This window comes from Oryctolagus cuniculus, chromosome 15 (genome assembly GCF_964237555.1).
Source record: "Oryctolagus cuniculus chromosome 15, mOryCun1.1, whole genome shotgun sequence".
NCBI lineage: Eukaryota > Metazoa > Chordata > Mammalia > Lagomorpha > Leporidae > Oryctolagus > Oryctolagus cuniculus.
The window spans coordinates 54,178,791-54,206,421 of NC_091446.1; the positions used below are offsets into that span (position 1 = coordinate 54,178,791).

The window sequence follows — 27,631 nt, forward strand, 5'->3', positions numbered from 1 at the left end:
CCGAGTTGGGTTCCTTGCTCCTAGCTCTGGCTTCAGCCCAGCCCTGTTCAGCTCAGCTCCTGTTTGCGTTTGGGGAGTCCACCAACATGGGCTATCTCTTTCTGTCTTTTTCTATATCTCTGTATCTCTGTCTCTGTCTCTGTCTCTCTCTCTTTCCCCCACAGATAGATAGATCATAGATAAATGACAGATAGGTATAGAGATAATCTGTCAAATATTTATATTACACTTTTACACAAAAGAATTGCATGTATCAATTAAGGCAGCATGAAAAGCATAATATACCTCTACAATCAGGGCACCAACACAAATTAGTTAATAATTGTCATCTATTCTAGAGTAAAGAAGAATTTGAATTGTTCCTTGCATCAGAGAACCTGAAAAGAATGTTAAATCTTGCAATTCATGTACAAAGATAACTTGCAAAAGGTTTTCTGACATTTCACATCAATCTTAAAACGCACATGATGTTACCAGCAATAAGTTGTAAGGCTGAGACTTCTCTAAACCATCAATAATAAAAACATTTCTATTAACCAACCTGGGGAAAAGATTGAGTAATCCTTCTTTTTCCTTTGGAAAACAATATTGCAGTCTTGTTGTATCTGAAAAGCTGATTAAAGCATAAAGCCCCCAAAAGAAGGATAAAATGTATTATATGTATAGATTAAACAGTTCACATTTATAATTTATCAGATTTGTTAGCATTTTAATAAGTATAATTTGTTGCTGCTTCTTTAATTCTTTTACACAAGGATACTTCAGAAAGTTCATGGGAAAAGCAAAATTAAAAGATAAGATTATTTTGATGCAAAAAAATCTTGAAATCTGTGTATAGTGTTTTCAAAATATGCATTTTCCTTGAGCACTTTGAAGACCCCTCACATCTTTAGTTCTGCGAATTCTGTATACTCACTTTTGCATCTAGTTTTGTATCACAATTTAGCTTCAGGCTTCACAAAATTTTTATACGTGGTTGTTGTTGGACAGAAAAAGGATACCAGATAGAAGGTGATGGCTGTGGTCTGGGTGGTTTGGAACAGGGTGGTGGTTAAGAAAGTGGAGAGAAGTCAACTTTAGATATTTCTCAGAGCATACCTGACAGGACTTGCTGAAGAACTTGGTAAGAAATTGGAGAGAGAAAGGGAGAAATCAAGGATGCCTCCCAGTATGGATTTTGAATGCCTGGGTAGTTACTATCACCATCGCCTGGAAGACTGGAGCAGGCAAGCTCCTTCACTTTGAGTGTTTAAGTCTGTCATGTGTTTCCACACTAGATTCCACACTCTTCGTGCTGCCTATTATATTGCAGTCGTTCCTCGGGCTCCATAGGGATTGGTTCTAAGACGTTACCCTCCTCCCATAGATACCAGCATGACAAACACTCAAGTCCCTTATGTCAGATGACATGGTATTTGCATGTAATCCATGCACATCCTCTTATATACTTGAAATTATCTCTAGGTTACTTATTATATTAGTAGAATGGAAATGCTATGTAAATACTTGCTGTAATGTATTGTTTAGGAGATAATGACAACACAAAAAATCTGTACATATTCAGTACAGACCAAATCTTTTATTCAATTCAATTATTTTTCCATCCACAGTTAGTTTTTTTTTTTAAAGATTTATTTGAAAGTCAGAGTTCCTGAGGGAGAGAGAGGGAAAGAGAGAGAGAGATGTTCCATTAGCTGACTCACTCCCCATATGGCCACAATGGCCAGGGCTGGGCCAGGCCAAAACCAGGAGCCAGGAGCTTCATTTAGGTCTCCCATATGGGTGGCAGGGACCCAAATACTTGGGCTATCATCTGCCTCTTTTCCCAGGCCTTTAGCAGGCAGTTGGATTGAAAGTGGAGCAGCTGGAACATGGTATCACACTCATATGGAATGGTGGCATCCTGGTCAGCAGCTTTACCTACCATGCCACAATGCCAACCCTCCCCCCACACACACACACCATAGTTCTTTAAATCCACAGATGTGGAATCAGAGATACAGAGATCCTACCATGTATTTTGTAATCCCACCAAGTCAAAGAAGGCTAGAGGCCGGTACTGTGGCATAGCGGGTAAAGCTGCCACCTGCAGTGCCTGCATCCCATATGGGAGCTGGTTCAAGTCCCAGCTGGCTCCACTTCCGATCAAGCTCTCTGCTATGGCCTGGGAAAACAGTAGAGGATGGCCCAAGTCCTTGGGCTCTTTCACCCTCTTGGGAGACCCAGAAGAAGCTCCTGGCTCCTGGCTTCGGATCAGGGCAGCTCCAGCCATGGTGGCCAATTGTGGAGTGAACCAGTGGATGGAAGACCTCTGTCTGCTTCTTCTCTCTCTGTGTAACTCTTTCAAATAAATTAATTAAAAAAAGAGAAAGGGCTAAAACTGACTGCTTTTTGCCCTCATGAGCATAAGATTTCTATTCATTTTAACTTGCTTACGTTTTAAAGGCACAGAGAGAAAAAGAGAGAGACAGATATTTACCATGGGTTGCTTTGCTCCCCAAATGCCTGCAGCAGCTGGGGCTGGGGTTAGGCCAGGCCTAATCCAGGAGCCAGGTACCCAATCCAGATCCCCTATGTAACAGCCAGATCTCAAGAACTTGAGCCACATACTTCCTCCCAGGGTGCACATTAACCAAAAACTACAATCAGGAGTGGAGCTGGGCCTGATACAGGATACATGCATCCCAAACAACTTCCTAATGACCTAGACAAACATCTGACCTTATTCAACTGAATTTAACCTGTGTTACACCAACTATATGCAAGATGCTCTAAGAAAAATATTCAAATCCTTAAATCAAACACTTAACTACAAAAACAAAATATAAGTGAAAAGAGCCCAGATTTGGAATGAGGTAAACCGGAGTTGGCACCCGTTATGTCACCTGCTAATCATGAGGTCTTGGACAAGTAGCAGTAACCTACCAGAGCCTCTTGTTACAAATCGTCAAGAGAGAGGAGAGTGGAGGAAGAGAATGATCATCCTTCCCCCAAAGAACTATCACAAAGTAAAAATAAAACAATGTCGGCAAAATCTTACTACAGTGCCCTGCATATATTAGCACTCAGTAATAGGTATTAAGTACTTACATTTGATTTCCTTGCCAATACAGACAAAAATCTACACACAGATATTATGAAATCAGTGGATTCGATAATGTTAAGAAAGAGAAGGTATGTTCCAACATTAAAAACGTATCTGAAATAATTTCAGGAGAAGATAATGAGTTTCTACCTTCTTCCAATCCTAAAGAGAGGTGGGGTAACTAATGGGCATTGTGAGCAAAAATAGAGTGAATTCACCCAGTTCTTTACCGCACTGTTTAACCTCTGCTTTCTCAGTCATATGCACAGCAGGGAAAGGATGTGCTAAAACAATTCATGTGTCATGAACGAAGCAGCCCCAGATTTTAGCTCAAAATTCACACTAGGAAAACCACCCGTTGGAAGTAAAGTAATAAGGCCAAATTTATTTTTTTTAATTGAGTCTTGAGTTACAGGCAACCCTTTAATTACATTAATCAAGCAGGCTTCCTCTCAGCAATAATGGAGGAAATACATTGTTCTAACTTTTGCTACATAGATTTTTTTAATTGCTGGATATTATTTGAATATATGGAAAACAAATCTTTTCATTTCTTTTTTCTGTTTTTCAATATATATAGCAAAAGACAAACATACACTTCTAAATAATGACTTACTCTAAAAGATTATAAACCACATTTTAAATGTAAAACATTCACATTTCATTACTTAAATGTTAACATTCCTTAACTAAATGTCATTCCGTTGTTAGACTTTAACACACAATTTTTATGTACATTGTTCTGATTTTTTAATATTTGATATACAAGGATGTTTCAAAAAGTTTGTGGAAAGGAAATTAAAAGATAAGTTTATTTTTGTGCAAAAAAATGAAATCCATGCATAGTGTTTATCAATCCATATTTCCCATAAACTTTTTGAAGACCCCTTGTATACACGGATTTCAAAAATTTTTGCACCAAAATAAACATCTTTACATTCCATTTTCCCATGAGCTTTTTGAAACCCTCTTGTTTGTGCTCAAGAAAATTGACGCTACCAATCAGATGATTTTTCAATCAGTGTTTCATTTGTCCCACTGAACAGGTGAGACATCTAAAAGCTTTTGGGAGATTAAATTATTTGCCCAGAGATCTTGTAATTATATATCAAAGCAAGGACTGGGTCCAAACCTGTTTCTCTTTAACTATTCACCAATAATATGTGCATCTTTTATTCTCAAATGCTGTCCTTGAGCATTCTCTCTTCTTCTGCTCATGCTGCTTCCTCTGTCTGTCTGTCTACAGGAGATTTTCTTTCCCAAACCAACTCCATATTCATGCCAACTCCTCTTTATCCTTCAAGATTCAACTTAGGCACCATCTGCCATTTGTTTGCCCTGAATCTGTTCCTCTCTTTCCCATCAGAATGAATGCATTGTCCCTTCTCTATATTTCTGGGACACCCTGCATATACTAATTATTTCACTCTGAAAATTATTTCATATGCCATCCCTACCAAGCCCCCTGCCCATACCACTAGATTGCGACCTTCAAATTCAGGGACTATGCGTTGTGCTTCTCTGAATCCCCACGACCTGGGACATGCTCAGTAAAGGTTCCTTGAAAATGATGGCATAAATAAGAGCTTTAAAATTATAGTGTTCCTTGTCTGCTGAAGAAATTATGACAGCTTTAAGGAATTGCTGCAAGTTTAGCTTAGCTTTTAAAGATACTTAGGTTATATAGAGGAAGAAAGAGAGGGAATGTAAAAATTTTAACTAAGTGATTTGGAATAAGCCTTGAACTAAAATTTCTAAATTATAACATCATTACAAGAAATGTAATGAACCTTCATTTGTATTTGTGTCACTGGCTGTCATACTTTGAGAAGGCAATAAAGTGATTAATATTTTAAATTGAAAACCCTAAGGATACACACTAAGAATTTACATTATCTGGCCTTTAAAAATGATTATTGTTGTGTAATTTACCCTTTGTCCAAACAAGTACCAACAAACCTGCATCCTTCTAATCACTGTAAGCAAGCAGCCTAGCAACAGCTCATTTGACCAAACATTTCACAAATTTGTTTGAGCCAGATGGTGTTTCACAGATAACTAAGATCAGTCTTGGTTAGTGATGAAGTAGAGTAACCAGTCCTTCAGTAGCACTCCCAAGGTATGCTGGCACATCAGCCCTCTTACACTAGGAAGTGCTAAAGAGCCAAGGCTGATCTCCTTGGGAAAACGATGTTATCAGCCCTGAGCTTATTCACTCCCTCAGAGCTCAGGACCCATGTAAGAAAAACATGCAAATATTGTTGGCGTCTTAGTATGAAAACAGAGTTAGATAATACCATAAATTCAACAAAATTGAAAGAAAATATGACAGTTTGGGAGAAAGTGAAGTAGTGTGAGTTTCCATTTCCAAATGCACACCTATATTCTGCAGACCTATATTTTAAATACATCATCCATTTGCCACTTTCTTCTTACATAAATTAATCTCTAGTCTTTTGAAAGGGTAGCAGCATTTCATTGCTATCCCTGTGTATATATTGTTAGTAATGTCTGTCAAGAGCTTTGGGAAGAAAGAACTATATAAATGTCTATATTTATTAATATTTGGATTTTTATATTCAGCTATTAAATGTGTTTCCATAATCTATCACCAGAGATCTATTTGTACCCTTCTAACTATATACATTTTAAGTAAAAACATCCATTGGCTAACAACAGTATTGTTTCTTTGATTGTAAAGTAATGTTTAACAAAAATTAACAATTATACTGAAGTTTTTCAAGACCCCAAGTTTATTTTGACATGTTTTAATATTCAAAGCTATTTTAATGCCACTTATTCTTCTGGCTTTCAAAAAGTATTATTATGGGTGGCTGGTAATGACGTCTGCCTATACACACCACCATGCCCATCCCTTCCTTGTTCTTCTCTTTGTCTGATGATCTGTAACTGGCAAATTATTATTCAGTTGTCAGCTAAATAAGAAGCAACTAATTCAAGCCTTGTACTGTAGCCCAATTGTAGCCATTTTCACACAATATTATCACTGATCTTACACATATTTGTATCCCCTGCCTTCTAACTCTACCTCCAGACTGTAATCCATGCATGTGAGAGCAGAAATTCTGTCTATAATGTGCCTAAGCACACAATATGAATGTAGATCAATTGGGCTGAAATGAAATCCAAATCTTGCACAAAAAAAACAACAGCATTAAAGTACAGCATAAAGCATACTAACAGAGAGGCATAGCAAATTGAGCAAAAAATTTTTTTTTACTTTTTCCTTAAATAGTATTTCAACTTCATTTTCTTTGAAATACTCAAAGCATGTTTTAAAAGGAAAGGATAAAACATTTGGATTGACCTACAAATGATTCTCAAATCCTCACTTAGATTAAAAACCAAGATAGATCTGAAGGCCTCTTATCATATGCCCTATCCACTAACACATTTTTAAAGAATCACCCAAATTCCTGTGTTTGGCAGAGACTCATAAGAAAAAGAATATATCGAAATACATTATTAGCAGGACCACATAAAGGAGTCTATGAAATGCAGGGCTATGCTCTCTCTGACTCAAGCCAGCAACATCCCTTCACTTTTATGAGCCTAAATTTCACTCCAGTTTTAATAATAATAACAGCAGTAAATACAATAATAAAATTGTGTTTATGTAAGAGTTCCATCTTATTAAAAATGCGTTGAGACTCTTGGTGCTTTGTAAGATCCAATTTATGCTCTCTTTGGTGATTTAAAGGAGATAACTTCATGTGATTCATTGCCACCCAGTTCTGAATTTTAATAATATAATGACTCATGATTTTTACATTTCTGAAAGAACTAGCTTGGTTAAAACCAATGCAGTTGATTTTACTAGGGTCATCTGAACTATAGTTCCCAGAATATTCGTGAAAAGGACGTGTTTTATGTGTCCTAAACGGCTGTCATCTATCATGACTGGCGCTAGGTCGGCAGATTATGAGTTTACAGTGTCAGCCCAGTGAATTAAAGCTTTGTTGTAAACCAGCCTGCTAGGCAATTATTTCCAGTTCATATCCTATAAATCATTACTTGTCACATGACCATCAGAAATTTCCATCTAGATTGCTAAGCATCCATGTTCTGTCTTAATTGGGCTGCCTGATTCTGCACCTAGAACAGTGTGGCATGACTTGTACCAATAGCTTAGAAAATAAATGTCACTGTCACTAGAACCTATTTAAGGAATACTCTGTGTTCTCACTATTTTTTTCTTGTTGGGCTGTTTGCTATGTATTTCGAAATAATAGGAAATGAATTTAAATAGAAACACTTCTCAGTGTCTTATCTCTGCAAACAAAAAACATAATTTACAATAAATTAGCACAGCAGTTGTTAGTGTAGCTCATCTTTATTTTGCAATTCTCACACCTAAGCTCACAAGATGACACTTTTTCTGATAAGGTAATCTTTATAAGGTAGTTCTGTAGGTGATTAAATCTGACAGATGCTAGTGAGATGGTGAAGCACAGAGATAAAACAGCAAATGCTTTAAAAAAAAATCTTGCTAAAATAATAAAATGTCTTTGATGTATCCATAGAAATCTGGATCTGGTAAAAGAGTAAATCAGTTTACAATGTTGCATTTCTGAGTCTAAAACCAAGTTATTCACCAATAAGTAGATACATAAGCCAATTATAACAAAACAAAATGTAATGAAACATAATTTTTAGAACAATTGGTATAATAATATCTTCTCAGTCTTTTCATAGTATTTACATATAATTACTGAGTAGAATGAGAATGAAATACAAATAAAAGCTGAAGAAACAGAATGTGTCTCTTCACAACATTTAGATAATCTGCTCTTCAAAACATGCCTTGAACACCAAATCCTTCAAGGTACAAACATCTTCTCCTGGGGCAGTGATGATAATCAGGTGGCTGATGTTTCCAATAATATCAACAATCTGAAATATATTGAGGCTTAATTGTAGACTGTATAATTAGACTAACTCAATTAATGCTAGGGCTTAGGTTTACAATGTACTTTTATTATATGAATGTTTTAGGCTCTGGTTTCTCATTTCTAGCAGAAGAATTTTGAAACAGTAGCTCATTGTCCTTGCTTGTTTTTGATTTCTTATATGATATTAGTTTTGCTGGAGTCAAATGACATTACAATCTGTTGAAGCGTTATTTTGCAGGAAGTGCTGTTTTCTGATTTTCTTATCTAAATATTGGTTGTCTAATGTACAGAGTTCATTTATAAATACCAGAAAGTTCCCTGAATCGAGTAAATTAACATGCTGGGCTGGATTCACTGACTTCATTAGCAGCCCCTCATACCAAGTCTGTGTTCATACAAGTGTGAAAACCAGAACGACCCTTCAAGGGTTTTCCTGGCCTGAATAATTCCCTCATCAGGGCACAAGCTACCCTCATCCTGGTATTTCACTCTTACAGCCCCAGTCTATTCATTTTCTATAACTCCATCTAGCATGGACACCCCTTGGAAGATTCTAACCATTAACAGAAGATAAACATGAAAAAGTACAGGAGCAGGAAGGGAGACACAGATGAGTAGCAGCCTAAGTTATAGGTCCTATAAGGGGATAGGAGAGATATGTGGAAAATAAAATTGTTAACATTTGGTACACTGAACATTGACAGAATACATTACACCAAGAGAAATACTGTGATATAGTGACTTATTGACCAGATATAACCACGCAATCATTTCCTCACATTTAATTATTCAATAAATATGTATTACTTTCCCACTGTTTATCAGCTGCCCGCTAGGCAGTGAACTGGGAACAAAACAGATCAAGTCCTTGTCCTCAGAGAGCTGTATTAGTGAAGATAGAAACATGTGACATGGAAAATCTTTGTAGAAAACCAAAACATTGCACTTTAACTCTTCATGTCAACTGCATACTTTCCACATAATGTCTTAATTTGATTTAATCCTCACCAAAACCCATGGTAGGGCCAGGGGTGGAAACAAGCATGGTCGTGTCCACCTTCCAGATGAGGAAACAGTGACCCTCACTGTGGGCTCATGGAGGAGCAGGCATCCTCTAAGCACTGCCATGATGCTTTTAGCGACAATGACAGTGTTTCAAACAGCAGATGATAAATCTTTTTTGGTGCTAGAGATTTAAAATAATTTTTGTGCAGTAGGATGGCATCCTGTTCCCACTCAAAGAAATGAGTGATTTGAACCAGAAACACGATCTTCAGGACCAAAGCAGCACTGTAGAGCCTGTAGGAGAGCTCTCCTACAGGGTCTCTGGGTCTCTTTGAGAAGCGGAGCTTGGTACAGTTGTGTAATTCCTTCTGTGAAACAGTTGGATCTGATCAGGAATTAGAGCCACAGAATGGACAATGAAACTCAGGCACTACAGAGCTAATATCTTATTCAACCAGGTTTGACTTTAAAATTATATCAGCCATGAAAATTATTTCACTGTCTTCTGTCGTGAGTAATCAGGCTATATTTAATTTTAATCATTAAAATGTAAAAATAATAAAAGCCACTAAAATAGTCTATAGTCAATTTTCTGATAAAGTAAATTTGTTTTTTCCTTCATTTGTGATTTAAATAGCCTGCAGAAAGTTTTTTGGAACTAAGTGTTAATTAAAAATATGGAAATGGATTTAAAGCACATTACAGCACACAAAGGAAGAGATTTGTTCACAAAACCATACCCATTTCTCAATGTTTTTTAACTGTCTAAGTTACTGGTTGTTTTTCCGCATGCCTGTTCCTAGAGAAAACTGTGCTTCTAATGAAAACAGTAATTACAATTACAACAAATAGGATAAATTACTGTTTGAGCAGGAACATGCAGTTTTAGTCACTGAAAGCAAACTGATGCTCCTTACAGTTCACACAAATGAACTAATGTGTCCTCAGATTTCTTTATAAATCCAGCATTTTTATGTCTTGCCATTTTTTAAAAAAATCAATTTCCATGCCTTACTTTTGTTGACTCATTTTGGAACAATACACTGTAATGCCACCCTGGTGCTATGGGTAAATTCTCTGTCTGAATTTATCTGAGAACACAGGCTATCAGATCCTGTAATGTGCATATGCCATTTTATTATTCTGAATCTCTACTTCCTTACTTATAAACTGGAGATGAATATTTTAAGGAGCCATACAGAACCAGTAGGATTCCACTTGTACCAAAGTATGGACTTTGCAATCAAATGGACCCAGGTTTGAGTTCTGATCAGGATCCATCATTATTTTTTTGTGTGACTTTAGCTTTGAGCTCTAGGTTCTTCCTTTAAAAACTAAGGTCAATAAAACTGCCCCTAACACTGTAGTGTAAATTAAAAGATCTAATATTCATCATGTACTTTCTAACTAGCCCAATGCATGATGGAGTAAGTTATCAATAAATGAGAGATTCTTTTTTTTTTTATCATCACCATTTATTTCCCTGGATGGTGGCCAGCAATGCTTTTGGGGCTTCCCTATTACACAATTCCAATGGATACTTTCACACTCTATTGGGGTTGGGGGGTTCAAGGGTAACACATGGAAGGGAATGTGAATCTTGGCTTCTGGAGTTGAGCAATTTGGCAGCTTCCTTAAAGGTTTTTTTAAAAAAATATTATTATTTCCTTTAGGAGGTGGCTAGAGGGAGTGATATCCATGAGGAATTTTTAGAATTTTAAACTACATTCTGTCTACTAAACAACTGTCCATCTGTTTATATAGCAATTTAATTACCAGTCAAAAACAGCTATCAATGCAGTCAAATCAGTGAGAATCTGGTTGGTTGTTTGACCTGTGCTAATCAAACAAACACTCTAGGACCCGACTGACACCTAGGGAATACAGATATTGCACTGATGCAGCAACACAGCCACTAGGTTCACTTGCAAGTCATGTCATCCTTCAGGACAAAATTTTAAACTTAATTATAGCCGACCAAATTAGGAAGCCCCGAACAGTTTTAAATGAGTGGACACCCTAATGGAGTACTCAACATCTGATGAGTACCTCCTATGTATGAAGACCTGAGCTAAGGCCCTTAAAATGAATAAGCCCTGAGCCCTGCCTTCAAGCTGTGTCCAAAAATGGTAGGATGTCACTCATAGCAGGCTGTATAACTCAAGGTCAGTGTGGCAAGTACTATGCAAGAGAAATCAGCAAAATACTCTGTGAGCACAAGGAAGGGAGATCAGGAAAGACTTGACCATGGTGAAAGAGCTGGTCTGGGAGACCAGAGGGAACATTGCAGGTAAGAGGAGGGGAAGAAAGCACTCCTGGCACAGGGAGCAGCACAGGCAAGATGGGACTGAGACAGCAGCCAGTGCTTTGACTAGCTTGTTTTTTCCTTCACATAACAAATACTTATGGAGGAGCACACACTATAACCCAGATGCCATGCATACTGGCGAAGAGTGAGTACACCAGTCTGGCTGGAACTGTGAAGGCAAGAACTTGGACTTGAAGGTTGTCATCATTGTGAAAAAAGGGGCAGATGTGACAAACACTGTGGAGATGCTGCCAATGAGGTTTGTGGCTGATTTTTTTTTAAAGATTTATTTATTTATTTTAAGGCAGAATTACAGAGAGAGAGAGAGAGAGAGTCTTCCATTCCCTGGTTCACTCCCCAAATGGCTGCAATGGCCAAAGCTGGGCAGATTCAAAGCCAGGAGCCAGGAGTTTCTTCCAGGTCTCCCACATGGGTGCAGGGGCCCAAGGACTTGGGCCATCTTTCGCTGCTTTCCCAGGCCATAGCAGAGAGCGGATCGGAAGTGGAGCAGCCAGGACTCAAACCTGCGTCCATATGGGATCCCATCACTGCAGGCGGTGCCTTTACCCATTTCGCCACAGTGCCGGCCTCTGTGGCTGATTTAATATTGGAGCAAGGAAGGGGACTAACTGAAGACATCCTTTAGGCTTTGATTCTGGTAACTGCAATCGAGAAGCTGATGATGACACCGAAAGACAAAGGATGGAGGAGGAGCAGGTTTGGGGAAGATAATGAAGTCGAAATAAACGGACACGTTTCAGCCTGTCTGGGGTTCCAGTAAGCATTGAGCATGTAATCCAAATATTCATCTGCATCACGAGTCTGAGGATCTACACAGGCGGTGACTTTGAGTCTCATATAAATAAAGAAGAAGCCACTTGAAATTTAGTAACATGGGATGTAACATCTGTAACTGGACTGGAGATGACCTAATACAACCCCTGATTTTACAAACAAAGAAACCACATCTCAGACATACTCTCTGCTGAGTGGCAGAGCCAAGCCAGAACACCAACTACACATTTAAGAAAAGGAAAACAAAATCCAGAGTCCTAGGATATTCAAATGTGAAATAAAGGTTTCAGAGCTGCTATGATTTCAGTTTGTTTTTAACTAAATGCAGTGATTTTACAGATTCTAGGTGGAAGGACGTTTTTTGAAAACATCTACTGCTCTGTACACCATTGTCTCCAAAATCAGTTTTCTAGTTAATTTCTAAGATTTCAGATTCCATGAAAAGCCCAGAAACTTAGAGGACCTAGACCTGGATCTAGGGAAGAAGTGACTCTATCTGATTGAAATGATGATAGCCCCCATGTATAGACTAAAGAACTGTGTAAGAGGTCTTCCCAAAAAAGCTTTCTTTCTAGTATGCCAGGCACAGAAGAGTGATTGGCAGGAGTTTCCTCCAAAGCAAGCAAACCTTTCTCTGGTGATCAGAGTGCCTAATACAGTTACAGAATCAGTTAATGGAGCTTTTTGTTTTTGTTTTTTAATAAAAAGTTGGGGCTGGGGTGAGGGAGGTGCTAAGCAGAGAAAGTAATATGTACAACTGTGACAACATGTTTCCTGGTAATAATTTATGAGCCTGCTGGAGAAACGGAAACACACAATCTATGAATAAAATATCTAAAATGTAAACATCATGCCTTCTGCAGATTTTCTTTAGTTAAAAATTAAAGCTGAGGTTGACTAAAGTAAATGACTACATTTTCGTGGTCTCTTATTTCCTTGATGCGACGGGTTACCAACTGATCTACAACTTCCTGTGTTGTTTTTAAAATCTATATTTGTCAGCACATTTTTAATGTCAAATTACTTAAAATAGACTTCTTGACTCTAAGAGGTCAGGAATAATAATATTACATTGACTTTCCTAAGGATTTCATAGCACTTTACAAACATTCTTATTTAGCCCAAAAAACTTTTAATTTTCTAAATGAAACTAGTTTCAATATAGTTTTAAGAAGTTTGCTTTTGTTTTTTTCCACTTTCAACTGACGGCTTCAGGACTGAGGTGTAGTTCAATCAGTATGCTTTGAAGTTAAATAAATTACATGTATCGCTTTTATTCAAATAGCTTCAGCCTCCTCTTATTCAGGTTGCTTAAACTGTCAAAATAACAGAAGTTCATGAACAAAGAAAGACTAGAGCCAAGGACCTAGTGTTGTTCCATTGAAATTTCTGTTCTCTTATAATTTCCTGTTGCATATAATTTCTATAAGTTGCAGGTACTTGTGAGAAAAGAGGAACTTGCTCATCTACAAAAGCCATGAAATAACTTCAGGTTTATATAAGCTATCATAAGGTGTAAGGAAAATGCAACATATGTAAAATCAAATTTTTGCATTTATATTTGGTAATTCAAAACAGGCTTTGCACAAAAATAGTTGCATAAGTCATTTTTATTGTATTACTTGACAGATCTGGCTATTCAATTTCAAACCATTAAAAAGCAACTAATTTAGAATACTTCTCCAATTTTAAATATTAAAAACCTCACAATTAAATAGAATACTCCATGTCAGGAGTCACTGTGCACTTACTCCCCATGTAGGATCTCTGTCCTTAATGTGTTGTACTATGCGAATTAACAGTAAAACTAGTCTTCAAACAAACTCTGTACTTTGTGAGTCTGTGTGGGTGCAATCTGTTGAAATCTTTACTTAGTATATACTAAGGTGATTTTCTGTATATCAAGATAATTAAAAATGAATCTCAATGACGAATGGGATGGGAGAGGGAATAGGAGATGGGATGGTTTGTGGGTGGGAGGGTGGCAATGGGGGGAAAACCGCTATAATCCAAAAGTTGTACTTTCGAAATTTATATTTATTAAATAAAAGTTTTCTTAAAAAATAAATAAATAAATAGAACTCTCTAGATGAAACCAAACAACAATTTATCTGTGACTAGAACTGTTTGGAATATTTTATACCAAGTTCAAAGGTATGCCCATGAGTGTATAACCTAGTAAGCTAAACAGATGCACTCCGAGTGGCTTCTAAAATATATTTTTGGAAAACATTAGGTATTTTCCAGCTATTTGCAATGGAATCATACTTTCTATCTCTCATCCAAAGGATGTCACAAGATAAGGTCAATGTCAATCTAACAATCAAGAGTACAATGCTGAACTTGGTAGTTTCAAGAGCTCTCAGATTTCGTTTTTACAAGAAAGACATGTTGAAGGTTTGTTTGCCCTGTATGCCCTGACACTTTACCTTTGACAAAAGATATTAAAGAGACTCTTTTTAAAATGAACGTAATACGGGCAACCACAGGTCACATTTGATGCTGAAAAACAAACAGTGATAAACTGGGCAAGGGACAGGGAGAGGCCAACTGCCTGATTTAGAAAGTTAAGTGCAAGCACTGTCCTTTTCTGAATAGGTGATTTGCCTTGGTCCTGACCGTGCCCAGTGACCACTAATTATGTCATGCTCTCTGGGGCTCAAAAGAGAAGGAGTTTGGTCTAAGGAACTCTTCAAATTAGATGGCACTGGATATATGCTTGATATTTTAAAGACTGTCACTCTGTGGAAACAGGGTGATGGCAGGTCCTCTTTAACAAATTCTGTGTTAATTGGGCTGCTTGAGCAATGCTAACAATTACATATAGAAATAGCACGGACCAATGTCCTCAATATGGCGACTCCAATCTGTCTTTCAACGATGGTGTTGGAAGGATAATCCTTTCAATAATAACAGTAATTATAAATAATAATAATGCACCTTGAGGTTTAATGATACCTTCCCTTTGAAGAATTCCCAGCATTTTTATCCACATTATCTAATTTGTGCTTGAAACTATTCAGGGAAGTAGCCAGGTAGCAATTATCTTGATTCTCCTTTTGCAGATAAATAAACTGAGGCCTAGGGATTTTCTTAGCATCACACAATTAGGAATGGAGCCAAGTCTAAAGCCTCTAATTCAGTGATCTATCTTCCAGATTATTGCATCTTTAGAAAATATCTGGGTATCTAAAGAACTGTTCTATCCCTCAGGAAATGTTTGCGCCAGAGCCAGATCAAAACATCTTTTCCTTTTAAATTGCATTTACGCTCCAAGAAGGTGCTCCTTTTTAGATTCATTAGAGCATTTTATTGTCTGAGGTCATTAAGATAGAAATACTCACATTTCTTTTCAAATGTAGTATTGGCCTTAAGCAAAAAGTATACTCAGAAATACGAAAGGTATCTACAATGCCCTGGACTCAGTTTCTTTAATTATCTAACTTTTTAAAAATTACTATTTGAAGCCCAAGTTAAACAAGATCACATCAAGATATATAAACAAAAATGGGCGAAAGGTGTTAACTAGAGTGTCCTAGCCAGATTGCAAATTGGTTTTCTGTGGCCTGCCAACTTGAATTCCTCCTTGCAGCCTCATCTGGAATGGATAGTCTTCATTTCCTGTCCTAACTTGTTGTACTGTGTTACCTTTCACTGTTTAGGTGATTAGCATGTGTGGATCTGATGGTCTCGAAGCTCTTTTAAGTTATAAATGTTCAAAGTACCAGTGTGCTGTGGATAAAAATAGAAGTTGCTATTAGATGTCTATTCATACCCTGCAGAAGCCTGGCAACATTTTGAACCTTTTCAAAATGTAAATACTGCATATTAAGCATAGGAAAGAAAATTAATGTGCTGCATTTGCAAATTTATTTCCAAGTCAGAAATGCAAAGGGGGAGGAGGACTCTTACAGAAAAATTGATATTCGACATTTACAGGATTTATTAAGGAGTTGGTAATGGCCCTAACACAAAAGAAAAATACTTTAGAAACGGATTAATTAGTTTCTCTGATAATCTTAGCTTTTGAGTTTCCTTTCTTTTCATTTTAAATTTATGGCCTCGGTCTGACATTATCAGAGTTTATTGCATTTTACAGGTGGCATTCGTATGTTGTTACTTGATTTGCAGTGTATTGTGGGCAGTGGGTTACAATTTTTTGTTTAAAATTTCCAGAACCACACAAGTATTTCTTAATTAGACTTGCAAATAAGCAATGCCTTTCTTCAAGGGGGGAAAGTAGCTAAAACATTACAGGATTTTTTTGTGACTGTTTTTCCTCAGTTAAAAGTGAAGAAAGTTTGCTTTTTGTGACATTTTTTAGTAAGTTCTGATTTACATATGAAGTCATCATCTGACAATTCCAAACAAATGTCTTTTTAAAGCACACCCGTTTTTTTGTCTGTGTGCCTGTGGCTCAAAAAGGGCTGAACAGATTTATCTTGGTTTCTGCCACTCAAAGTAGTGAAAAGTTCTAATCTCAATGGTATTTTTGATATTTTGAGTAATGTAATGATATATTTTAATCATTCCATAAGTGCTTCGGTGATACACTTTATTCGTACGAACACTACACACAAATCATCTACACTTTCCCTAAAGTGTAAATAACTAAAGAAAACAAGAAGTCTGAGTTAATATTATTGATAATGATAACACATAAAGTAGAAAAATAAAGCAAGAAGTAATACAATTTTGAGATAAAAATCTTTGTACTACTTCCCGGACACAGTAAGATCTGCAGGCAGATTCTAATTCCTGTAAGCATGCTTTGAGACCCAAATTGACCTTGTGCTTAGTTCCAAGAGAAGTCAAAATTCTCAGCATTTATTCCCATGACAGTTGTCCATTTAATATTGAATATGGAAATTTTTAAATATGTCTAGTGATTTCACTTAACTTGTAAGTAAAGATCTCGAATTTTTTTAAGCTACATAATGTTTGACAATGAAATTTTGTACTTATGTGTATTAAATTATGCCAAAAAGTCATTTACTTGATATTCTGCAAATACCATAGCACAATTCAACTAAAACTCAGATTATAAACCATCTTGAATAACACTAATACAATGTGCACATAATGAACAATATAACTAACTTAATTTTCATGTAACAGATAACATCTGGGGGAAATATATGTTGGTAAATTATGCAAAACTAATTTTCTAGCAACCACATCTGTAGATTTTATTTATTGTATGTTCACTTAACAGTCCATTATTCTGTTTAGAAATCTATTCTCTTCTTTATTAGAGCTTTTAATGTACTCACCTAGGTTCAAATGATCTGCTCATTATCAGAAAAAATATAAATGGCATTCACATGGAACAACATGATTGTTTTTATTATATCCATTTGTGTGTGCAAGCATTCAAAAATGGCAAGAGAAACACGTTTATTACTTTACATTCAAAGTAATATTTAGGGGGTATTTGAAAGTCAAGCAAAACCAATCATTTCACCAAATGGTTGTATGTGTATAATCAGAAACTCCTGATTTTTAATCTCAGCATTAGGCCTCAGGCAAGTCACTTAAAGTCCTTCCCTTTGTTTCCTGATCTGAAGATTATGGGTGCTATGTTCCTCTATAAGAAAGGGGGTTGCTAAATCAGGGCACCAATAGGAGGGTTTTTCTTTTTTAATAAATATACTTGATCCGTTTTCTGTTTTTATTTTTCTAGATTTAAGAGGTAACATATTAGACTTTTGAGGGAAAAAAATGAGACAATTACAATTCTACAGGAATGTATAAAAATAGTTATAAAACTAGCTTTATTTAATTTGCTTCAACTATTCGTAGACTTGAGGAAATTATAGCGTTCCTTCAGAAAATCTAACTTAATAAAGCTGACCATGTCTCTCTGTTTTAAATAGATTTTATTACAGAGCCAGTGATGTTGTAAAACATGAGGTTTTGTTAAAAAAATACAAAGGTCTAATTGTATTTTTTTAAAAGAAAGTATTGCATCAGACGGTTTTATTTAAACACATTTGCTGGCTCTGCTCTCTCACCACAATTATTGATTCTAATTTTCCTCCAACTTGCTTCTTTAAAAGGCTATCATTTTTAATGGGGAAAAATCACTGTGATGTTTCTGGGCACTATGTGTCTTTCAAACTATATGTTACCGCATACCGTCTTATTATTGAAAGGCTTTGTATTCACTCTCCTGGGAAATTGGGCCATCACTGTCCCTTACAGTATCTCCCTTACACAGACACATGTAGTTCTTCATGAAAGAGAAAACCATAGTCATAGTTTGCTTCATTAAGAGAATCCAAAGCACCCTGAAGAAAATAAATTCTCACTCCTGGTTTTTGTGCACTCATTAAATCAAATTAAATAAATTAAAATAAAGTAATAGTTCTATGAGCTACACATAAAAATCAAAGGAAGGAAAAGTCCAGTTCTTGCTCAAGGCTTTCTTGGGCTAAATGGGAGCTTCCTTCCACCAAAGGACTGATGATAGAGAGGGAGAGAGTTCCAAGTTTCCAAGTGTGTGTCCAGTAGACACACACACACACACACACACATATGCATACACACACAAAAAGTGCCAAAGACCTGGAAACCGGTAGTTTGAAAGTAATTCAAAAGAGCTGTTTTATGAAATCTGAAACACAGGGGTGTGAGGGATGACATGAGTGACTGGAGCACAAATCTCTTCTTGCATTTAAGCATAAAATCCAATGGGGAAAAGAGCACACAGGATCACATGGTAGACTCTGCTCCTACCAGAATGGAGAGGCTCTCTGTTAAGAACTTCTGCAAGGAGGTAAGGGCAAATTAGCAAGAAGGACGAGCCTGTGTATGGAAAAGCAGAGCAGGAAGACAAATCTGGTGACAGCAGACAAGATAAAAGTCGGCTTCCTTAGAAGAAAATCCTTTTACCTTGCAGATTAGCTCATACTTGCTTTCACAGTGTTTGCAGTAAATTCAATGAACTCCACTCCCACTTGGTTTTATTCTCTCTGTGTCCCACTCATTCTTACCCCTGCCCCTAACTTTATGTTTCTCACCCTTTATTAACGTCTGTACCTCCCTATGTAAAAGTCTATACAAGTAAATACCCTGTCATCTCCCCTTGTCCCTGACTACTTGTACAGCTTATTTATTTTACCTAAAATGTTTCAGAAGACAATAAAACATGAGGGTACCTCAAAAAGTATGACTTTACTTTGATGCAAAACTATTTTGGGGGCAAAAATATTCATAATATATCAAGAATGAATATTGGCCGGCGCCTCGGCTCAATAGGCTAATCCTCCGCCTAGCGGCACCAGCACACCGGGTTCTAGTCCCGGTCGGGGCGCCGGATTCTGTCCCGGTTGCCCCTCTTCCAGGCCAGCTCTCTGCTGTGGCCAGGGAGTGCAGTGGAGGATGGCCCAAGTGCTTGGGCCCTGCACCCCATGGGAGACCAGGAGAAGTACCTGGCTCCTGCCTTCGGATCAGCGCGATGGCCATTGAGGGGTGAACCAATGGCAAAGGAAGATCTTTCTCTCTGTCTCTCTCTCTCCACTCTGCCCGTGGGAAAAAAAAAAGAATGAATATCATGAAAAAAATACTGTGCATGGTTTTCAAAATTATTTTTGCACCAAAACAAACTCAGATTTTTTTGAGAGACAGATTAAGACGGAGTTTCATCCTCTGGTTCATGCTTCAAATGCTCAGGAGCCAGGAACTCAATCCAGGTCTCCCACATGGTGGCAGGGTTCCAAATACGTGAGCCATCACTGCTGCCTCCCTGGATACTCGTGAACAAGAAGCAGGAATTGGGAGCAGAGCCAGGATTCACACTGAGGCACTTTGCTATCGGATGTGGGCATCCCAACTGGCATTTTAACGGCTACACCAAATACCCACCCCAAACTCAATTCTATTTGTCCATGAACTTTACAAAGTGCCCTCATATGTTTAACCAACCCCTTTCCCTATCTTAGTTGAACAAATAGCAATTGAAGGAGGATGAAAACCAAGAATGGTGGGAAAATGTACACATAATTCCATAGGATGATGAAAATGCTTGCATTCCCTACTTAGGGAAAAAGCAATGGTTTGTGAAGGTGATAAAAGGAAAGAACTGTTTTGATATGTTTTCTCAACGTTCTATTTTGATTAACATGTAGTTGACTTAAGATAAATAATCTGGAACGATGTCACCTAAAAAGTAAGTACTTAATAATATCAATAATTTCCAAGAACAGCAACTTGATGATGTATTGCAGTTTACTGAGAACTGCAAAGGCCAGGAAGTCAGTGTACCAGGATGTAACTCCCTCCTCTGCCACTAAGTAATTATTTGACCTCAGGCCAATCACTTAACTTCTTGGTTATCCAATTTCCTTGTCTATAACATGAAGATACTACACTACTTATGTTTATTAGTACTAAGCAGCAACTTCCTATCAAATCAAGTAGACGTCAATAATATTAATTCAGTCCAAAATATATATACATTTATGATACCAATAAATAATTGAGCATATAGTATATCCCAAAATCGGTATAGATCAAAAATGTTAATATTTCAATGATGAAATATGACATGTAAGCTTATTTGAAATATTGTGAAGAAGTGAGAAATGATTGTGTGGTTATTTCATGACTTTTTTGAGGCTTCACAGGATGACAATTATTTGGTGAATTTATGTATTTACAGAGTTCTATTTTCAAACTTATACATGCTCAGAGACTTAGATTCTGACTTTGTCAGCATTAGAGTCAGTGGTTTCATCTTAAGGCCATAATAGCAAAGTCATGCAAATTTACTATACAACTGGAACAATTTACTGATTTAAGTGAGGAATGTTACAGGCATGAAAACCAGAGTGAGCATGTCTTTACAGATCAATTGAGATGGGAAATCAAATTATGATAAAAAAAAATCTTGCTTGTTAAACATAGAATTAGAACAAGAAGAACTAATTAAATTAGTTGGATGTTTAATGTCACTAGTACCCTCATCTCCCTTTTCTCTCTCTCAGGTCATGGTGGGAAAGGGCACTGCCAGACTTGGCTTCTTTGACTCTCCTTTTCCGTCTCCAGTGTTGACTAGCATCCTTCCTCTGATTAGCACACTCTTGATAAAGAATCATTAAATGCTCAAGGTGAACTCTTGCCATGGCCTCTACTTTTTTTGGGTGGGGGGCAAGTTCTTTTCTCAGATCTCCTGTGTCATGGCTTTACTTAACTTACAGAATGTTTAATATCCTCATAACCAAGTTCTTGATGGCCATTTCACTATTGCCACCTTCCACCCAATAAATAACTAAATAAATAAAACAGCTACATACTGCCCAGTAGTACTTATCATCACCAAGCTGTTAATGAGTGTAAGAAGCACCTGACCCTCTGCCAGAGCTGGGTGAGATACACTTGGGGACCTAAAACTTGCAGTTGTCTACCTACAGGTAGCTTATACACAGGAGGAAGGGAATACTGGTACATGAAATAATTAAAGACCAAGTCAGTGCAAAACTAAATCATAAACCACTGAGTTTAGAAAGGGAATAAGACAGTGAGAACTGTGGAGCTCATAAAGCACTAGGGAGCTAAGAGGGCACTAACATTGGAATTCAGAAGAGATGGCACTTGAGAGAACAGACTTGGAACTATGGTATTTACACAAGGAAACGGACTGAAAGTGTGGTTTCCTACTGAAAGCCGTGTCATAATGCAGCTGTTCTCTTCCCCACCAGCAAGTAATAGAGGTTGTCAAGCCTATAGGTCACCCTTTCCCAGATCCTCTGGAAGAAGGAATCTCATATGACATCTACTCAACATTCATAGAGCCACCTCCAGCACTGGAAACAGAAACTAAGGTACGTCTCCCTTTTTCTTTTCCCTCATCCCGCCTCAACATTATATTCTCTATATCTTTGCCTCCAATATTTCCCAACCAACTATAAATATATCTTTTAATGTTGATTCAAAGATGGGCCAGCTGATGATGGTTCAGCAGTTTTCTTCTCTTCCACCCCAACCTCCCTAATCGCCACCTACACTTTCCCAAAAGTAGGCACTGCATAGGCAACGTGACTTGTTCTGTCCTAACCCTCATGGGCAATAGAAATGTAAGGTAGTGGGAAATGAAAGTCTCCCTCCAGGTTGACATACTGTCTGGTACCAAGTATCCAACAGAAGTTTGAGGCTACTGAGAAATCGGTCAGTGCTTCAGAAGTCATGTGGGCTTTGTTTATTTTCCATATTCTAGGTTTTGCCTCAAGAACAAGGCCCTGAGGATTCCCAGCTGGAAACTGCCACTTCAGACACGGATCTTTTGGTCGGTTTCACCATTGAAGATGTAAAATCAGCGTTGGGTCAAGTCACAGATGACGTTTTAATCAGCATCCAGGTACTCAGTGTTGATAGTTACTCACTTACTTTATGATTTGTTGACTAGCTAGCCTTGAATTTAATGTCTGTAAGCCCTGTCTACACTCTGCCAGCAAGAGTAACGCTCATGATGGAGTTCAATTTAACATTTCCACATAATTCTCAGTGGAGTCATCTGACATTCGATAAGATCACAAAAGAGATTTGCCAACAGGATCCAGTGTGGTGTGTTGTCAGTTGGCAAAATCTTTCAGCAACAAAACCCAAAAAATTACATGGTAAACACTTCATACTTTGTCACACTGTAAACATGGCTCATGCAGAAGTAATTGGAGTACGTTCCTACACAGTAAACACTGTAGATCAAGCCATAATTCTTAACTAAATTTTCTCATCAAATTTCTAAGGAAAGGCTTTCAAGTCTCTGAACTCCCCCTTGAATAGTTTCTTCCTTTTCCCCATATCACTAATAGCTGAAAAATGTACACCAAGGACTTGCCTGAAAACAGTGATGGCGACTGCCATCTCTGTAGCAGCTGCCACAGACTGATCAGTCGGCGCAGCTCAATGCTCACTTTTTTCTAATTCTGTCCAAAAAACAACCAAACTGCTAGTTCCATCTCAGCACAAAGACTTATACAAATTCACAAAATTCCCTAGTCTGAAGGATTAAATGAGTCCATATTTTAAATAACTTTGCAATTTCCTATGAAAGTGAACATAACTCAAAGGGACAACATAGTGCATATTACAATATTACTTCAGCTGAAAGGAAGATTTAGTCGTTATCTGAACACAAGACTACATATAAAAAGCATACTGTTTTAACAACGAATTTAGAAAGAGCAAAAGATTAGCTTGGCATAAGCCCACCTTGCTGCTTGTTTAATCATCAAATGTTATTGCACTATTTACATGAACATTTAACGATTTGGTGCCAACAGAATCAGCCAAAGTCCTCAGCTTAATGAGGGGTGTTTAGTGTTTACTAGAAATAGTGGAAGAACACGTTTTACACAAAGCTTTATTGTTAACAACTCCATGAATGTAATAACTAGTTACTGTGTGGAAGGGCACAGTGCAGTTGAATTAGGCTGACTTCAGAACATATCTCCTTTTCAGATTTGATAACATTTCATCTAAATATAGTTTATGTATAATCATGGCCCTCGGCTCTTTTGCAATCTGAGCTCTGAAATGATTACTGAGGAACTGCTAGACAGTAATGGAATTGTTTGCAGCCCCCCCCCCCAAAAAAAATTGGAAACATTTTTAAGGCCATGTTCCATGTAGTGAACAGTATGTTTTTAACAATTCACTGAAATTTTTTTAAACATTTGAGTTAGTAGCATTTGTACTTGTACTCTGTAACAAAAGGAATGTGATTGTTCTATGTGTACATTATCTTCCCATTGGCCTGAAGCCATCTGGGAAATTCATAGCTTGCTCACCTAAATTTAATTAGGCACAGAGAGAACTTGGGCCAGAAGAAAGGGATGCAGATCCTTTAGGTGCCAGTCATTTTCCGTATCAAGTGGATTTGTGGTCATCAATCTGAGCCAAATTACTGATATTTTTAAGTGAAGTTTTCATTGGATCTGCAGTGTCTTATGATAGCAAACCTGCTTGTGTACTTTCTTCTCAATAGTCTTAGTAAACTCCATGTGAGTTAGGCAGACACCTCTGTGGAAAAATTGAAAAATGGGCATCGAGAGACTAAGTCATGTATCCAGGACTTCCAAGGTGGACAGCCGATGAAAGGCCCTGAATGGGAGCTATGAATTGGGTTCTAGTTCTAATTCCAGAGCTATCCACTAAAACCACTTAGTGTCCAATATCACAACCAGACTGCTTGGGATTTTAATAGTCCCATGGGGTGGCACTTTTTCCGTGTTTACCCTTGTGTCTTGGTCGAATTCCAGTTTGGGTAATTACTCTCTGCTTCCCTAAATCTCTCTTCCTGTTTTAGATGGGTAAGTTATTTTCTACTTCCAAGCCTTCCTCTCAGTGTTCCTGGCTCTACAAATGGCCACATCCTTTTCAAAGGTAGCTGCACATCAACGGTCAGTGTACATGTGCCTTCTGAACACAGTGCCCTGCTACAGGAACAGTTAATGAGTTATTATTTGTACGATGGTTTAAATTTTTTTCTTCATCTTTATTAAAAGTCATACTGTTATTACAATTTTTACAGGAAAAGGTGGTAAAGAATTCATGTCTCAAGTATAATTTTTTCAGAGCTCCTTTTCTAGCACCATTACAGATGTCTTTCATCTTATGTAATAGAGAAATTTCTGAAAATGTAGTGTGAATCCTTAAATTTTTTATATTAATCCACTTATTTTCCCATTGACTAACTTTATAGTTTTAGAGATTTATTAAGAATGAAATTATCTTGGCTCTGAGATGTTAATTAAAATTACACTGAATCATGCAAACATTTTAAGCATATATACTTTAGGTATTTTAATTTTAAAGATACATTCAAAATGAAATTATTTTGGCCCTGAGTTGTATAATAAAAATTATGCCCAGTAGAGCAAACTTTAATATATTTAAAAAGTTACATTTCAGAGAAATATGAATGCTAACATTAAAGACTTGCATGAAATGTTGGCTGTTGGCCCTGTCTAAGCAATAGGGTAAAATAATGTGAAAACTTTGAGGGAAGTTTGCCATCTTGCAACATTAGGTGTTTTTAGGCCTGTCTGAATTTTCCAGGTTAGAAAAGCAGAGAGAGATCACCTCAGGGTAGTGGTCAACAAGAGGTTGACCACGGGTTGTCCATTCTTTCCTAAAGGAAATAGAGTCTGTCCCAGCCCTAGCGTTGGTGGGATAGCTTGTATTTTCAACAGTGTTCTGAGTAAAACAAGTAAATGTGACAGACTAATGACAGCTTGTTCTTGACCAATGGCATCTTTTGATCCAATCCCTGCCATTTGTTCCACAAGTACTGATCACTCAGCTCTAGAGATCTGAAATGTCACTCATCTCTGTCAGGACTCCACTGCCAGGTTCAACTTACTTTCATGAACCTCATCCCCAAGGCCCACGCTTGTTTCCGTAAATTCTGTCTTGAGGCTGGCATTGCAGTGCAGTGGGTCAGCCTCCACCTGCAACGCGTCATCCCTTAGCAGCTGCTGTGCTCCGAGTACAGTTCCCTGCCTCTGCATCTGGGAAGGCAGCAGATGCTGACCCAGGTACCTGGGTTCCTGCCACCCATGTGGGAGACCCAGATGACATTCCTGGCTCCTGGCTTTGGCCTGACCCAGCCCCAGTGGTTGTAGCCATTCAGGCATAGCAGTTGAAAGCTCTCTTTCTCTCTGTCTCTCTACCTTTTAAATAAGCAAATATTTTTTTCTTTTTTTAAATTTTTTTAATTTTAATTTTAATTACTCTTTAACAGAATAAATGTAATTTGTAGATACGGCTCTAAGAACATAATGATGTCCCTTTCCTCCGTCCTTCTCCTGTCCTTCTTCTTCCTCCGACCCCTTCTCCTTTTCCCTTTCTGACTTTTTTTTTTTTGAGATAACATTTTAAAATTACATCACAGTAAAAAAGCTTAATCCTGCACCAAATAAGAAGTTTAACAAGCTTTACCAGCTATGCCACAGTGCCGGCCCCCGTAGGTGTGTTTTAACATCCCCTAAAAATACCAGCAAAACCAGGTTTTGCCTCATGGACAACTGCTGATTTCTCTGTACATAATTTTATTGTCCATCATGACAAAGGATAGACATTTCCAGAGCTACTAATGTTCAGATAATACGAAAGCATTTCTGGAATTGTGCAGGTAGCAATGTTAGTTCACAGAACATTGTTGCCAGAGGCTAAATGCTCTCACAGCCACAGCAATCAGTAAAACCTGTCGGTAATAGCTTACTTTTTGCTACCAAAAATATACGACAAAGTGGCATCATTCCAAGAGTCATAATGTATGATGAATACTCTTAATTATGAGAATTGTTCTAATTGGGAGATTATTTGTGTTGGTATTTCACAACAGCAGCTTTCCAGGATCCCATTTAGAATGTATTACACAGGAGACAAAAACATCCACCGCGAAGGGGTGGAGGGACCAACAACACCGCAATAACTGAGCCCAAAGCAGTTATTCTGATTCGGTGCTTATTGGTAAAGTCTGTCTGAAAATACAGATAAATTATCCTATCTTCCAACACAAGGCTATGTGAAAAATGGCTGTCCAAATACCACTTCCTGTTCATAGTAGACATGCTATACATTGGGAATGTGCAGAAAAATATGATAAAGTGTTATCACATCACTACAGGCTGAAACACGGCTATGTCTGCAAAACAGGAAGGTGTGTGCGGGGTAATGTCTGTCTTTAGGCACTATAGTATGTCAAAACCACAAAGACAATGTGCAGCAAAAGATAGCTCCATCATCACCACTTCTTTATGATTGTCTTCACAGACCGAGATAAACGAAAAGCTGCAAATACAGGAAGAGGCCTTTAATGCACGAATAGAAAAACTGAAAAAGGCCTGAGGACTCAGTACGAGCAGAGTGGTGCTAAACTTCACAGAAACAAACAACACCATCCAGCATAATAGACTCTCTAAAGCAGCCTGTCTCCTTCATTTAGCTGTGAAAGAAAAACCAAGCCCCGCTTTTTACTATCCTAAGTAATTAGAAAAGTATTGGCCCCAATTTTGCTATCTCCTGTCCCATAACGGTCTCTGAATTTATTGCACCAAATGTAATAAGAACATTTTGTATACAAGAGTTCAGAGAACTATACAAAATAATATAATTATTTTTATGATAGTCCCTTGACATTTTGACTAATAAACACTATTCATCTTCAGTGTAAAAGAAGCCAATTTTTTAAATAACCAGAAATAACAAAAAATAATAATTTTATCCAGACTGATGCGAATGAACTTTGGAGTTACTGGAGCACTGTAATAAGATAGATACCAGTACCACCTTGCTAAGGATAAATTTGCTAAACAATAGCAATTCAAATGCATATGCTACTTTATTTTAACTAAAATCATTTGGTTGTCTTATTTAAATGTTTCAGTGTGAAACCAATTTTCTGAAATTATATAATGCAGTTTGAAGCATTTTAATTTATTCTGTACTGTATTTGTTATTTCTAATCTTGTTACTCTCCCAGGAGAATACATGACCTATATAAAAAGAAGCAAAGTATAA

At 37.4% G+C, this 27,631-nt stretch overlaps 1 protein-coding gene across 3 annotated transcripts in view; it reads left to right on the forward strand.

Annotated features, from left to right (window-relative positions):
* CABCOCO1 (ciliary associated calcium binding coiled-coil 1) overlaps positions 1–27,286 on the forward strand; it is a 104,675-nt gene extending 77,389 nt beyond the window's left edge. The window contains exons 6-8 of one of the 3 annotated variants that reach the window (XM_008270097.4): positions 21,808–21,930; positions 22,323–22,463; positions 26,885–27,286. In XM_008270097.4, coding sequence (XP_008268319.2) covers positions 21,808–21,930; positions 22,323–22,463; positions 26,885–26,959 — 339 coding nt within the window. In that variant the 3' untranslated portion in view covers positions 26,960–27,286. The other 2 variants (XR_007911014.2, XM_051823862.2) reach the window with 2 other exon arrangements.
* Positions 27,287–27,631: the final 345 nt, after the last annotated feature.